Source organism: Oxyura jamaicensis, chromosome 4 (genome assembly GCF_011077185.1).
Source record: "Oxyura jamaicensis isolate SHBP4307 breed ruddy duck chromosome 4, BPBGC_Ojam_1.0, whole genome shotgun sequence".
In the NCBI taxonomy this organism is placed as follows: Eukaryota; Metazoa; Chordata; class Aves; order Anseriformes; family Anatidae; genus Oxyura; species Oxyura jamaicensis.
The window spans coordinates 30963606-30980315 of record NC_048896.1 but is presented as its reverse complement, the minus strand read 5'-3'; the positions used below and the strand labels follow the sequence as shown (position 1 = coordinate 30980315).

At 37.1% G+C, this 16710-nt stretch overlaps 1 protein-coding gene and 1 long non-coding RNA gene across 7 annotated transcripts in view; one reads left to right on the top strand and one right to left on the bottom strand.

Annotated features, from left to right (window-relative positions):
• The window catches only part of PALLD (palladin, cytoskeletal associated protein), a 197729-nt gene extending 187301 nt beyond the window's left edge, over positions 1-10428 (bottom strand). For 4 of the 6 annotated variants that reach the window (XM_035326427.1, XM_035326431.1, XM_035326432.1 and 1 more), the window contains exon 1: positions 2546-3577. In XM_035326427.1, the coding sequence (XP_035182318.1) occupies positions 2546-3576 (1031 nt within the window). In that variant the 5' untranslated portion in view covers position 3577. Of the gene's footprint in view, positions 1-2545; positions 3578-6605; positions 6762-10182 lie in introns of those variants that run through there. The other 2 variants (XM_035326429.1, XM_035326428.1) reach the window with 2 other exon arrangements.
• A 920-nt stretch (positions 10429-11348) lies between these two features.
• Positions 11349-16352, top strand: LOC118167210. Its single transcript, XR_004751011.1, has 2 exons — positions 11349-11539; positions 16182-16352. It is a non-coding gene; the product is annotated as an uncharacterized LOC118167210 (long non-coding RNA).
• Positions 16353-16710: the final 358 nt, after the last annotated feature.

Below are 16710 nucleotides of genomic sequence, written 5' to 3'. Positions count from 1 at the left end.
ATCCCTGCCTGCCGGGATCCCTGCCTGCCGGGATCCCTGCCTGCCGGTGCTCGGTGCGGCGCAGCCGTCCCGTGTTGTCGCAGCGCCCTCTCCAGCCCGGCCAGCGCGGCCCCAGCAGGGTCGCTGCGAGGTTACCTCTGCCGAAAGGAGAGTCACGACGTGATGAAGACTAACGGAAAGTGTATTTTTAGTGAGAGATCACGAAAAGCAATTTTTTTTTTTTTTTTGGTGGTAAATGTGTCATGTTTAAGTCTATTCACAAGTTTGTGTGCTGCTGCCAGATGGAAATTAATTAATGATTATTAAATACAAGCAATTTGAGGGTGAACCATGAAAGGGCATTAAACGGGCTGTCAAAGAGCTTTACAATGGACGGAGAAGTTGGAATGAAGCATATTTGCTACAAGTCAGCAATGATGCGACCTGCAGGCTATCAAGATAGCATGATTACAGGTTCCAAAAATGGAAATAAACAGAGTTGTAAATTAATTGGTACTGATGAGATTACTTTCCAGCATGCTTGATTTTTAAAATCACATACTAAGTATATGTAAAAGCATAATAGACTGATCATGGTAACATTCAAGTGAACAGTAAACAGCGAACAAGTGAGCAGTGTCTAGTAAAACAGTCTACAGATGTCTACCATCATGGCCTCTCAGTATTTTAATAGTTTTATTAATGACTTGATAACTAGTACTCTATATTAAAAACTGTGTCTCTCACTTTCATGGTGAGAAATTTTATAAGAAAATTTGCTGTTCACGTTATGGAAGTATGGATATTTTCCAAATTCAGATACTAGGAATACCAAACAAATATGTATCAAGGTGAATTCTTGCTTGCAAGTAAAGACAGATTAGCTTTTCCCCTAGTTGTGGTACCTGTGGATATGAGCTGTCAGAGAAACTCTTTTTTTCCTGTGCTAACCACTGGCATTGAGATGGGAGAATGGGTGGGACCTCACCTATTATAACCAGCTGATAATGAAGTGCTTAGACTGAAGTATTTGCCTTAAGTTCTTTCTGTTGTCATTATCCCAAACAGGTGAACTAAGTGACTCTTGGTGTATGTGCTTCTCTCTAGTGACTGCAGATGGAGTCTAGGGTGACTTGGTCAGGTTAAACATCTAATGTACAGGCAGGTAAAATTAGGTTAAAAGATCTTTAGTATTAATTAACAATAATTGTCCCTCTCCTTAGAGGCAGAGTAACAGCAACAGACAGAGATACTCTTTTACCACTCAGAAGTACTCCAAACAACATATTAGCCTTCATATTATCTAACCCAACAGCAACAAGAAAATCCCTGGAAGTTAACATTTGTGTTTCCCTACAACCTGCCTTAGTACCACTGGCAGGCTGCAGTATCTCAGCAAAGCAGAAAGAAGAATCTAAGAGAGAAAACACAAGAGGGAGAATCCCCCTACCTTTCATAATTGTACCTAGATCCACAGTTTTGCTTGTTTGCGATCAGCTGATTTCTGTTTGTAGGATGATCTAAGTTTTTAGCTTGAAAACACAGTGTTACAGAAAAGTGATTGCTATGTTCTGTTAAGGAAATGTCAAAAACTTTCAAAAAGTTATGTTCAGATGTAACTAAAGAACCTTACAAAGAGTTCAAATGAGGAACTACAAACTCTCTCCTGTCTAAACAGGATTTTTTGGGACAAATTTTTCCCTTAGGACTATTAAATATGCTCAAATGACTTTAAACCAAACTAGGTTGTGAGGAACTATTAAATCAGACATATAATCTACCTGTGGATGTGCTAAGCAATCATATGAGCATTAAGGCTCAGACCTGTAAAGTGACAAATACTGCCTGTGCAGTGCTGGTTCCTATTAGTTTTAGAAGCAAAGGAAGGGAGGAAGTATTATGGATTACTCAGCCCTCAATGGTACTGCAAATGTAACAGTTGTAAAATACAACTGTTATAAACACATTAACAAAGAATCTAATAATAATAACAGAAGGTATGCTGCAACTACTTTTGTATTTGCATTGTCATCTAACAGAACCATGTGCACATAAATTTCACTACAAAGCATAAAAAGAGGTTTTGAAACAGGGACCATCTTACCATCTTCTGGAAATACCTTACTGAAGAGGTTGCTTGGCTAGATTTATGATTTTTTCACATTATCTCATAGTAAAGACTCCAGATTCCGTTGGTATGGGTCTTAGAAACATTCTAATTAATTGACAGTAAAAACATATACCTGTAAGCTTCATACATTCCCTTCAGGGGAAGATGAGAATTCTTTCACTTATATTAATGAGGTAAGATACACAGAATGCCCTTTCTGCTTCTAACTTTGCCATGTGATACTTGAATCAAGGAGAACCTCATTTCCCAAGCCATGGAAGACTAGAGCCTAGAAACCTGAATCTGTTATTCCATGTGCTTATGAACCACTGGATGATACACAGTTCTTATGTGACTAATTACTTCTAAGCAGGTCCACTGATACCTTTCCTCAGTTGTCTTCCCCAGTCAGGAGATGATGATATCCAGTGACTTTGCTAAAAGACACGCGCTTACCTGACATCAGGGACTGGGTTGCCAGCAACTCTGCACTCCAGCAACACTTTGTTTCCTTCAGCAACTTCCTGGCTCCGGAGCTTCTGAGTGAACTGAGGTGGTGAAGCCTGATTGATGAAAGGGTGGCAAAGGACCGTTTCACTCTGAGTGATGTCCTCTTTTTCAGAAAGGTGCTCTCCATTGAGATGAACCCCAGATAATTTTGCCCCAGGCTCAGTTTCTTGATGTAGCTTATTAAAGTCCTGGTTCCTTGAGGTACTTAGAGTTGATTGTTTCTTCTTAGGAGACAGGTATCCACTGTCTGGAGAAGAAGAGTCCCCATCAGGACTTCGGCCTCTTGTCTTTGCTGCCTCTCTAAATATAGATGACAGTTCCTCAATGAATGTGGCAGCTTTGTCACACAGCTTATTCCTGAAAGGTACTTCTCCCTGGGATGGTAATTCAGACTTTGGGCATGACTTGGGCACACTTGGACCATACTGCTCTGAGTGTTTCAGGCTTCTAATAAAGCTGGGACTAGTAGTTAGCAAAGGTGAAGTGCCTGCTTGCTTCCTGGAGACCGTGGCAAAACAACTTGCTGTTTGAGGTGAGGTGAATTGCTCTTTCTGACTTGTTGAGGGAATGTGACTTGCAGCAGATGAAGTCAGACTGCTTGTTTGAGGCCTCTGTAAAGTATCTTGCTCATGCAGTTTGGTATCCCAGAAAGAAGCATGCTCTGAAGCACTAGAAAGAGAGGTGTTGAAATGAGTGAACTCTGCCGCTGCATTCTGATTCTCCTTCACAGAACTGGCAATTGCTTCCCGAGCTAAATCAAGGCTCTTACATATCTCCTCCTGGGTAAGGAAGGCAGAAAGTTCATTTGAAAATTCTCCATTCTGCATGTCCGATAGGGAATCACAGAAAAAGTCATGGCAGGATGAAGCTTCTGACATGTTTCCAGGATATACCTTATTGGTGCCTCTCTCTGCACTGTAAGCCTCCTTCAGCATTAGAGAAAGAGGCAATGATTGGCCACAGTTTCTGTCTTGCATGCTGGAAGACACAAATGCAACTCCTTAACAACAACAACAAAATTAAAAGCTAAAACAAAAACAAAACACTGCTATATCTTGGTTCCTGCAAATTGCACATAAAACTGGGAGAAGAGCAAAGCCGTGTGGTGCATATTGTAAAGCTTAGCTTGTATTTCAAAACTTCAAACAAGCCACAACTAAAAATTGGCTAGATGGAAGTTAGAACACTCAGAAGTCATTTTTCTAATTCATCTTCTGTCAAAACTCTAAAGACATCCTTTCTTTGTATTGCCTAGCACAAGCTCAATTCTGCTGGACCAATCTGAGCGATTTATTATTTCACAGCAGTGCCATTACACTTTACCACTATTTATAGTCGTGATGATTTGGGGACTATATTTACTTTTCTTTTTCACACAGGGTTGCTTTCCAGATTATTAGACACTAAATCATCACATTCTGAGAGAAAACAATGTGCTACTTGAAACCATTATAAAAATGTACATGTTTACAAGTGCTAAGGATGTTTGGATCAGAATTTCCAAGTTATCCTTTCTTATTAATATTGACAATATGTTTAATACTGCTGTACTTCTTGTATTAATGTTTTTAAGCTTGGTAGCTTTTAATAAAACTTAGTAGCACTTCCCTAACCACTGAAGTGGAATATCAAAACTACCACATGCTAAGAGTACAACACTAAGAAAACACATTTCACAGCCTTGGTCATCCTGCAACACAGGAGCGTATCAAGTATACTCTGCACCAGTTGCATAAAGTACAGAAGCATCTGTGCATCTTCAGTTTTTCCACAATTTTACAGTGAGGATGAGTATTCCCTGCCTCTGTAAAGCCAGCAAGATGAGACATCAAAGAAATCTCTCAAACACCAAGACAAGGATCTGCCTGAAACTCCATTTACTGAAATTTATTTGTCCTGCTGGTGACTAGATTGTGGATGATCTGATCTTAAAAGTCATTGAATACTTTGCAAAAACATCAATTAAGTTGAACATCAATGTTTTTAATTACCTTTGACAATTATTCTCTTCTGATGATTTCTATGAAATTAATCCTACACAAGATTTTTTAAAGACTTTTTTTTTTTTTTTTCTTCCCCTCTTAATGCTTCAAATTATTTCTTCAGTGAAATACAGGCATCTTGACAGTCATGAGATTCACCCAGATGCATTTTACATCAGCTTGTGTAAGCTCCAGTTACCTTTAGTCACTTCCCTGAGGCTTACCCAGCATGTAGTCATTAACTGACTGATAGATTATTGGAATTCTTGGCCTGGCACATGCATCTCTTGATATCTCTGCTTGTCTTTCCAACGGATTACAACTTGACACATAAAAGAGAAGTACAAGGAAACCAAACTATTTTGGGATTTGAAACGTATTTTTATAGAATACGTTGATAGGCTTACTCTTTGATGGGATTACATCTTTCTTTCTTTTTATCTGTATTTACAGCTCAACAGATTTAGCAACCATGCCAATCTACTGTTAACAAAATCTAAAAAAGTATATACAGTATAATTGACTACCACACAGCAGCTTTGAAGAATTAATCTGAGAAGCCAAGCAAACAGTTGGTCTAGAAGCTCAGCTGTTAAGACATAAGCTTAATGAATGCCAGGGAACCAAGGGTTAAATCTGGAGAGTGCCTGTCTCTGTAACCTTAGTTTTTAAAACTTTGTATTCACGTGAACAAAGACGCTAGTTTTCTCTTTAGATAACTTGTTGTAAATATCTGTGCTTAAATGGTCTCTTTATTTAAATCTGATTCATACTACTTCCTACCTTGCTCCCAGCTTGAAGTGTTATGTTACATATTCAGATAAACTTCTCTGACTTCCAGCCCCGAGCTGCTCTGTTGTTTCAATGCATTACGGGTCAATGGAAAACTTCACCTGTTGCTAGCCACCAGGACGCGATGACTGAAATGAATCTATTAGGAATTACTGTATCTCTTCCTCAGTTTTATGCTGTATTTTCATTCATTAGAAAAACTTACTGGACACATAAGTTATAAATTTAGACATCGAGCTTTGAAAATTAGGTAAATCAATCTGTAGCTGGGTATTTAGATAAAGTTGATTAATTGAAATATGTGCTCATTATTGGCAATTAACAGTGCTGATTAGTGTCCTGGTGCCCCAAAATGGATTTATATGTGTGTGTATATGTGTATGTATGTGTATATATATATATATATATATTCAGCTGTCTAAAGCTTTGACTATAAAGACTTTTTGTCAGTCAAACGATAACACAACCCCACTCGTCTTTTAGAGCAACTTGTAACTGCAGCAAACTGGAGGTGATACTGCAAATCCTATCAAGTAGCGTATAACATCATAATTAGAAACACCTAATGCTATTTCTAGCTTCCTCAAGTTAGACTACAACATATTTATAACAGTTTTCATCATCACAACTCATTAGGTAATGTGTGAAGCCATCTACTGTACCATTTAAGACACAAACAAAAAATACAGTGTTGTAAGCAGATCAAGGAGTTTAGCTATAGATCCAGCACTATTACATATGAACTATTTATGTGGTCCTATCTGCTATATATTTAAAAACTGCTCACAAGTAAACACACATTTTAATATCATGCTATTTAAATATTTCTTCACAAAATAATGTAGATGCTCTAAGGAATAATATGAGAAACTGTCAACTCAATGTACTAGGTTACAGTCATCTCAGAAAACATTTTAATATTTCATCAAATCAAGGTATTCAAGAGGTAAATAATGAAATACAGGAAACCACAGGAAAACAAAGGATTCATTTCAAGATAAGTGTAAGAATCCTGAATTAGGGGATGCTCTGCAAAAAACAAACAAAAAACTAAGAAAAAATAAAACACAACCCAAAGTCAGTATGTTCAATAGAGTAATATCAAGGAAGAAATGCATCTAGAAAGATTTTTAAAATAGAAAAAAACACATTTTTCCTCTAGATTTTTAAATCCTGCACAATTAGTCTCCAAAGTACAATAAATTAAATTTAGTGGAAAATATGAAACAGACCTTACAATGAACAGGCTAATCTGAGGAGTCTCAAGTATAATTAGAAGCAGGTAAAGTTGTTTTTTTCCTTCTTTATCTAAGTAGGCTTAAAGTTGCTCCAGCTATTCACTAAAGATTGCTTGGTCCTCAGTAAACATCGAGAAGACTGTGGCCTGTGCGTTCCATCTGTCCTCTGTGACTATGTAATTCTTACCCCACTCATCTATATTTGGTAACTGAACTCATGTTTCAGCAGACTGCCACTATCTGGAATTCCAGTAGAAGCAACATTGTGCCTGGAAGTGACACAAAGTTCTGCGCACTTACAACTGAGAGGTTCAGAGAACTTAATCATTTAAATGAACAAGTTCTGATGCATTTAACATAGCCGTTTAGACTGTTTTAAAATATTACTCTGAAGTTTTAGGATGTGATTCTTCTCATTATTGAAGTGCCACTTCCACATAGAGTAGAAAACACACTGTGGAAAAATAAATTTCCTACAATATTTTGTCTTAACAAATAATTTTAAAGAAAATTAATTCTTTTTATGACAATTAATAAAATAAGTACCTTTTTCTATTAAAAATAGTTGAAAACTATTATTTTCTGGCATACCTTTAAAACTTCTATAAAAGAAAAATAGATTTATTAGCAGAATTGGTAAATCTTTTTCTAATAATAGATAATTATTAATCTGTAATCATACACTACATTATAAATTTTACCCACTAAGTTTTAGCTTTTTGGATGAGCTAATCCTATCGTCAGGAAATAATCACCTCCCCCAGAAGTGACACAAAAAGTCCCTGTAAAACACACACGCCTTAAAAAGACCCCATATATTAACATTGAAATAATCAAAAATCATTGCTGGTTTCTATAGCTTTTAACGTGTAATGAGTAGTCACAGGCACCTCTCCCTTATGGTCCTTGCCAAAGAAGTACTGTCACCTCATTAAGGACTCTTGTAAGCTGTGCTTCAGGGAGGAAAGCTGTTCTGTCCAAAAGTACACCGGTGCCTTTTTAGGCACATCATTTCCTTTAATACTCAGTCAAACAAAGAAGTAAACGTGAAAATTATTAATCTGTGGACTTTATCACACAATTTCCCAAAATAAAAACAATAGGTGAGTAGGATTGTTTCTACCAGATTGCAGTCTATCAGAAGTCAAATAGAGCCAAAAGCACCAAATAGATGATACAGATCTCTGTTGTGATGGAAATGCACAAGAGACCTGTGGCTCCCCATTGGTCCCAGATCATCTTTATGCGTTAAAAGATTATCACATATTTTATTTCAGTGGTTAGTATACTAACTTTTGTTGTATCTTCATATAGGCAGTTCCTGTCCTCTAACCAGAGCTTTAAGAGATTCACTGTTGGATTAGGATTACTTACTTGACAATGTATATGGACCCCATTCTTATGTCACAGGATCTTCACCATGTTAACATGAAATTAATAAAAAGTTTTTTATTACAGGTCATTTTACAGTAATTTTGGTGTGTGAAGCAAGAGCAGAATCTTCATTCTAAAAATTTCAGGCTAAAAACTGTACACAAAAAAGGAGTTGGTCATCTAGCAGTTAACCATTGTATGCCTAATTTTTAAGCACCCACCCTGCAGAGTGGAATCCAGGCCCTGTGTCTGGCACTTAGCTTCTCCACTAAATGAACAGCAGTTAGGCACCTTGGAATGGGAGTCAAAAATAGCCAGCATATAAACAGCAACAAACTGCCTTGGGCTATCTTCAGTATTTTCTACAGGGAGGGGGCAGATAAAATCTTGGTTCTTGGAATTGTGTGTTTAAATTGTCACTTCTGGGAAGAAAATATATCTGCCTGGAGACATTTGCAGAAATAATTTCTAAAGGAATTGAGCTTTTACAAATACAATTGCACTGGTGATTTGTATAAATGAGATTTGCCTATTATTTTCTGTACAGCATAATGATATTAACACTTGCCCAGAAAGTGAAAGATCTGTGATCATTTTATTTCTAATGCCTTCAAGTGTTAATGAAATAGTGGTTATAACTCACAAACTAATTAGGGTAAGGTTTCATACAGCTGTATTAAGCCAAGAACGCGTTTTCCCAATGTCATGCTATTAAGATTTAGGGAATGCTAATATCCTTTGACGTGTGCTGAATCTTTTGGAAACTTATTTAATTTTTGATCAAGACCTTCCACTTTTATTGCAAATGTAATGTGTGCTCTTTTACAAAAGTGATAGACAGTGGTAAAATACTATCAGCAAATGTCAGTGGGATTAAAACTTTTCAAAAATTACACATTTTGAAAGATAAACATGTGTAATAAGTAAATAACATACAAACAGAATGAAGGATATCATCCATTATATGCTCACTCCATTTCTATTGCAGTATTGTGGCATATTCAGCTGATGAATTGAGCTCCAGAAAGACAACATTTTTTACTATTGGTTTGGTGGAGGAGAGCTAGACCAGTTTCCTGAAGCTTTATTAGTATTTTCAAATACTAGTCAGACTGAGTCATTCAAAGCTTCATGTTACAGACTATAAAGCTACTCTGGGTATACAAGCTTTCCATTCCATCTGATAAAATTATTACATTGTAAAATATTTTTAATTGGTCTAAAAAGAAAATAAAATAACAAACACAGCTCCTTAGACTAGTATTCATGCACTTATTTGAGAGAGCAAAAAATTCTGTTATGGTTCCAAGAATATTTTGTATCTTACTCTAAATAGTGACAGGATAAAATACAAGTAAATAAGCAATCTCCTCTCCAAGGCCTTTGAAGATATGAAGTCCTTCACTAGTTGCAGCAGAATGATCTAGTGATTTTGAGTCTCTAACAGACTTTTCTTCTTTAACTCTATTTGAATCATACCATCTCTGAGAGCTAAAAAAAATATATCTTAGATTGCCTGCGCTTAAGCATACTGGGTCACTGCCTTGCTGTAGTTTGATGCCATATATAGCTTTGTGTGTTTATTTTTCCCTCAGTATGCATAGTAACGCAAACATATTCATTTTTTCCCTGTAAATGCATTTGTGAATAAACCTGTTACATATCTAGAACTAACCTGTGTTTTTTATGGAGCACACCAAAAATACCTACCTGTTGTAGGCATATGAAGGTGTCAAACAGAAAGTCAAACAGTGCGAAGGTACTCAAACACCATTTTCCCATGGTTCTGGAAGTTTCTCTGAGGAGTTTCCTAGGACAAAAATATATAGTACTGCAATTGAAAAGCTCATGCAGTTTTGCTTGCAGTGGTACAGGAAATTGATCTACAACAAATACAACAGTTGTTAAAATTAAACCATTAAAAAGAACAGTAATAATAACTCACATCCTTCTTTTACAGGATAATTTATCAACAAATTAAGTGATTAACAGTTTACAGTAACAACAGTTCAGTAAGCTTAAAAACAGCAGTTTTCCAGAATTACTACAGTTATGAGCAGGAAGGGAAATCATAAAATAGATAGGAAAGCTAGTAAGTAACTCACAAAGAAGTAATACTGTTTTTTAAACTAGGAAAGAGATAAAGGCTTCTCAATCCAAGTTCTACCATAACAAAGGTTTTAGTGAGGCAGCGTACCCCAGACTGAGAAACGTGTCCCTCAGCTTACTGTATCTCTACGCTACTAAGAAGACTTGTAGTATTATTCTCTGTCAGGATGCATTAACTTCCAATCTAACACTAGCCAAACAAGTAAAAACTGAACTCACGAACAAGTTATCACACTATTGAAGAGCATCTTTAAAATCCCCTAAAACCTCAAAGGATTTTGTAAGAAATTGTGATTAATATGCTTTTGCACCTGGGGCTGCCAACACACCACAGCCTCAAAGGATTTAGCACTTAAGTTACAGAAAGGTAGAGCAAAGCCTGTCCTTGCCAGCAGCCCCTAGGAAGGCCCTGTGCCTGGGGCGGAGATGTCCCTGACTGGGTTACGAACACAGGCCTGGTCTGGCAGGTGCTGCCCACCACCACCCAGGGGCGCCCACAGGCAGCAGCTGTGCCTCAGGCAATGCCCACCTAGCCCGCAAGGCCTCCAGGGAGATGTCCCTGAAGGAGGAGTTGGGTGAGGGCTGTGGGTGAAGGCTACTCACTTCACGGCTCTTGGTGCTGGAAGAAGTAAGGAGGGTGTCTGTGGCTGGTGGTGCGGGAGCTCCCTGTGACAGTGGCTGCCTCAGGGGGCCTAGGGAGGCACGCTGTGGTGAGCCCTCAGGGTGTGGGGGAAGGTGCCGCAGGGGCTCTGGTTGTGGCAGCTGGGTGGGCGTCACGGCCTAGGCAGCCCTGCGCTTTCTGTGCTCACCTTTGGCTTTCTCACCTCAGCACCGCCTGCCTGTGTCCTCCAGCACAGCTTGGGAAGTGCCAAGGGACACCTGAAGCACTATGCAGGCTTCCTGTGTGGGAGCTTCCACGGCTGGCTTTCAGTAAAAGCAGGTGAAGTGAGTGCTCAGCAGACCCTTGCTGTTGTAGAATTGTCTTTATCCAGGGGGAATACCATTATGTGTTTTGAGAGAACTATTTTAATTCAACTCATTTAAAATCACTGAAGTACTATTAAGAAATCACCACACATTTGTGTATCAGCCAGCTCATGAGGGGATGTGAGTGAAGAGGGGACAAAATGACAGATGTTCAATTCTACTTTTAGCAGTCACTGAACATGGCATTTGATATTGAAAAACTAATGTCCTAATAGTCCAAATAAGCATTTTAAATGGAATGATCTTGTTCTCTTGATGCCCAGGATTTTGCCAGTTCCTGGAAATCCAGGCCCTTTCCCTCCTTCCCTCCCCACTCAGGACAAGCTCAGCTGTGGTGGTGCCAGCAGTCAGGAGCTGTGTGTGGGTGGGCCCCTGTTTGTCCAGGGGCCCACCTGCACAATTTCTCATGGAGATGCTTCCCTGGCACTGAGAACTTGCACAGATGATCTGATTTACAGGTACAGATACTTTTTAATAGTCCTTAAAAATCCATATAGACTAGGCTCACATCTGTGCAGAAGGCCTTTTTACTTATAATGGCTTTTCACTGCCTAATTCCTTTAAAATATTTAAGGTATGCTACAGAATAGTGATGGAAAAGAAATGAGGTGTCAACAAAGTGGGTAATTTAGTAAACCTGGTTTAGAAAAAGGTGCCAAACCTGTTAATAGGTTTGGCTGATTTACTGTACTAAGTTACAACAGTTTTCAATAGTTAAGTAGAAATGCCATTCCAGGTTTTAGCAATTGGAAATCAGAATTTAAAATTTAAGCAAGCCCCTAATACAGCTGGTGTTAAAGCAAATAAATTTATATGAAATTCAATAAATAAAAAATAATTCAATTGAATATAGATATAAAGTGAAAGTATTAGAGGACAAGACTAATGAACTCTTACAAGAGTAGAGAAGACAAGGATAAATTCTGGGAGTGTAGCACATGGTAGTGTAATTGAGATTGGATAGTCTCATATGTAAAGATTTCAGATTATATCATAAAGAAAGTTTTTTTTTTTTTTTTTAAAAAAAAATGTTTAAGCTCTGTGTAATTTAATTTAAATAGTTTAACTATTACTCTTCTCTAAGGTGGTTACTATCCAGTGTCCTGTGAATATTGGTCACATTCATCTGGCTTTTCCATTTCTTTTATTTAGTAAATTAATTACACTTTTTATCATGCTCTGTACAATTATCTGAAAAGTTATCCAACCCTCTATGCCCTGTGTAGTGTTGAACTCCAGTTTAACTTCATGTGCTTCAGTGCCACTCTCATTAGCTGTTACCTATATACCCCTGTGAAAAATATTTCAAACAAATCTGATTTATTTAATGAAGTCTTTTTGAAGTTATGCATGTTATAAAATTCTCATGGCTGCATAGTGAGAAAAATGAGTGCTTTATTGCATCATGAGGCATCTTTTTCTATTATATGTACTAAGCCTCTGTCAGTGCAGTTCAGTTAGGATTTCCTCTTCATTAGGAAAATGATCCCCATTAAATTAATTTTAGCTGCAAGCCTGTAGTGCATATTTTACATGTGTACATTTACAGACAGCCATGTGCTCAAATTCCTTCTTAGCATGTGAAATGTGTTTGATCTGAGCAGCCACAGACACTGCTGAAGTTCAATAGCGGATTAAAGCCTCTTTCTTTACAAGGAGATTAACTCTGAAACAGGAACGGGCCTCTTTCAACAAACTGTGAAATGCTGATCTCTAGGAAAATAAATATTTACTTTTCTTTTTCCTCCTATCATTATACAGCTTTACATTACCTTACCTTTTTAGCAGCTATTGCAAACTGTTGTTTGATTATGCTAAATGTATTTGTAGGAAGGCTGAGCCTGCCACCCAAAAACATGCCTGATGCAAGATAAGGGTAGACAGCTGTGTATTGCTGCCAGAAGTCATAGTGCTAAACAAAGACAAATGTGCAAGAATGTGACATCCATACTTCTGGAAAGAGGAATGAATGCTGAAGGAGAAACAGGGAACAGCTGATTACTTCCGCTGTTAACCTCAGTAGGACTAAATTTATATTTTAAAAAAATACAATACAGCTGGCTATTTAGAATGAACTGCTGAGGGATTTGTCAATCAGTAGCTTCTATTAGGGAGACACTTAGCTTGGGAGTATTTTTGGAAAGAGTTTCCATGGAGCTGGAGGGACTTCAGGCCCTTTACTTCTTTCTGATTGGCCAACAGACAGGTGCTGAAAAAGGTGGTGGCAGAAATATTCCAGACATGGTGAATGGCACATAGACAAGCGATGTCAACTTACTTTTTGTTTTATTATAGGCGATGTCATGTACAAATATATCAGAATTTTTCCTTTTTCTCTTTGTGATGTGAAACAAAAAAGTTGAGACAAAGTAAACACAAAGCAATGGCAGTAGAAAACGCAATAACCTGTGTTTACAATTTGGGAGTGATATAGTGTTCCATAGCAATCATTTAATGCCTTAAAACAAAAACTATGTTGTGTTCTGCGTACTTCTGATTTACAAATATATCAGTTTTATGCTTAAAGTATCCCAGTCATCCAAATAGGAACTTACTGTTTTAAATTAAACATCTACTTCTAGAGATAAATCATGTAGTGAACAAATTATTTTTGAAAACAGATACTCTTAGAATGACATAAAGAGTCCTCAAATCTCGGGGGAAAGCAGGACATTCTCAGTGGCAATGAAAACTTGTGTGGTGGTACTATATATCCTTGTATTTCCTCATTTTGGAGTCAGTTTTGTGAGTTTGGGGCCCCTGATTAGATCCGCTAGTTTAATCAAAAGCAAGAGTTAGAATTTTGGCAGAACATTGATGTTGTACGTATAGTAAGTGCACCTCTCTTCAGGCATTACAGCTCGGAGCCAATGATTAAATATTGTTGGGTACAGTCTTGCTACCGTGACAGTGATAGACTGATAAAAGGGAGGTCCAAGATTTTTAAGCAAAACTGTTCAACATTTTCTCCATTTAAGCAGGCTTAATTAGAACGACACCACTCTCTTTTGCAGGCATCTAAACATATTTGAGCAGGAACTCTTATCCTTTTTCTGCAAGTTGAAGGGATGATATTATAATATTCCAGCAAACAGTGAAGCCCGGAGGTCTTCACTTTCACTCTTCAGTTTTCTGGGCATTTGTACCAGCATAAGACTGAGTATGTAGTTTTGAAAGAAACATTTTTTTCAAATATGTTTTCTTGGAGAGAGCAAATACAACAAATATCAAGAGTCAATGAGTTTGACAAAAAAAGATTTCAGAGGTAAGAAGTTTTTGTGTTTATCAGACTTACTTATGGTTTGAGGAAGTTACTTTAATAAAAACTTTTATTTTTTTTGGAAGTTTATCACAGAAGTCTTATTCTAAGTATTTCCTTCTTGTTAGCGAGGACATAATTGTCATAATAAATGGTATATTTATCATTCATGCTTTGTCCAAAACAATCAATGTATTGCTTATTTCAGGAAAAATTCTGAAGAAAGCATAATGGAAAGAAAAAATCCCATGGATTGAAATAAGGATAATTTTATTAAAGGTAAAAGATAAAGGGGAAAAAAAGAAAAAAAAAAAAAAAAAAAAAAAAAAAAAAGCAAAGGTTGCATGAAAGCAAAGAGAGAGGAAAAAAAAAAAAAAAGGTATTCTCTGCTTCCCATCAATGACTGATGTTTGGCCATGTCAAAGCAGGGCCTTGATATGCGTAGCAGTTTCTGGGAGGACAGACGTCTTCATAACAAGAGCCCCCTTCTCCTTCCCTTTTCCCACCTTTTGTTGTTGAGTCCGACACCATAGGGGAAACATAAATCTTAAAGAAGATGAGAACTGAGAATAAATGATTTAGGAGCTTGGTTTAATTTTTGTTAGCATAGTTGAAACTTTTGAATAACTATCTGTGCTACATTAAGATCTTGAAACTTTTGAGATGAAGACCGCTACTTATTTGCCTTATTTTAGAAGTATTAATAATCTTAAAATGCTCAATACAAAAAATGAAATAAAATAATATTTTAAATTTTAAATATGTCATTTCACATTAATGGTCTGAAAAAGTATTTTAGATGCTACTGACAGTGCCTCAGTACTTTGAAATCTTGATTATTTCACCTCACCACTAGATACAGACCCAAAAATTAATATTTTGTATATGGTGAGGTAAAATTTAAAATTTTCCTTGTCTGGTGCTGGAACTTTGAAGTGTCTTCAACCAAAATAATGTCAAAGGTAAAAATGAGTTTAACTTTTTATAAAAAAGCCCCACTTCCTTCACCTGATCCATTTTCCTGCATGTAGGTTCCTCTGAATGTTGTTTCCCCGTGATTTTTCTAAAAGAGCCCTTGCATGTTTTTGCTGGGGCAGGCCTGAAATGAAAGGCAAAGGTATAAATAAGATTTGAAGGTTCTGGCAGGGAGTAGCTTAAAGATGCTGAGTTCTGACTGCTAGCCAGTTTTATCAGCTCTCTCACACACCAAGTGCAGCCCTTGCCAAGTGCTCAGTAAGTCCTTCCTTAGAAATTGGTAGTTCCATTGTTATGAGTTTTTGTTACTTTAATTTTTTTGATCTCAGTGTATTATGGGAGTGCATTTTTAAGGCCTTACCATACCACCTTGATAATTTTGTTTTATTTGTAGTTTTCACTTACTTTTTCCATAAAAAACTATCTGTCAGAATATGCCTATCATGTCAAATCCCAGGGAGAAAACGTTTAAAAGAAAACAAGTGTGTATTGTGATTGTATTAAAAAAGATTAGGGATTGCATCTATGGTCTTTATCTAAAAACACTGCTCAGATACTGTTGTATCAAGGGTGTGATGGACCTGTTTAGTCTCCTGCTGGTCGCAGACACAAATGGCATAAATGAGGAAACCTCTTAGGCCCGCAGCAGGTTATTTACATCATGTTCATGGTCTGCCACCCAATGGCTGTTAGACAAATTGATAAAAAAGTGTTGCTTAGTAACAAAATTATACCTTTTTACCAGTGGATTCTGCGGTAATTCTGAGGAGCTTACTATTGCTGTTTTGAGAAGTTTGCCATGTTTGCCTAGCTGTATCACCTTTGCTAGAAAAGTAACACAATGCGTTGCATTATTTTTTGTTTAGATGGTTACAAGAAGTAAAGAAATACTGGCAACACGCTGAAAGCAAACAAGAAAGCTCCAGTTTGTTGACAACTTCCAAGAAAGGAAGAAGAAAACTGAAAACTACCAAGACAGTAAATAAAACAGTGTTAAGCTGGGTAAGCAGGGGAAATTAAAATAATTTTAATTCAAAGATTAGCCTCTCTATCTTAAAATTCAGTTAAAAGTTTTAAAATACAGTCATCTAAGTTTAGGCACTTAATTCTGTATTTAGAATTGGATGATGTGTCTGCATCCTTAGTACCTACAACTACCACTGACATAAATGGGAACATTTGCAAATATGGAGATTTATCAACAGTGCCACAGAGCTAACCCAATGCAAAAGTTTGCTGAGGCAAAAAAAAAAAAAAAAAAAAAAAAAGGCAACCCTAGTTTTACTCCTTCCCTTGTTCACTCTCTTGTCTCTCTCCTGTCCTAGATACATAACCCTACTGACTCTGGTACTTGTCTTGTGCCACAGCAAGAGAATTTATGAAAACGATGCAGAA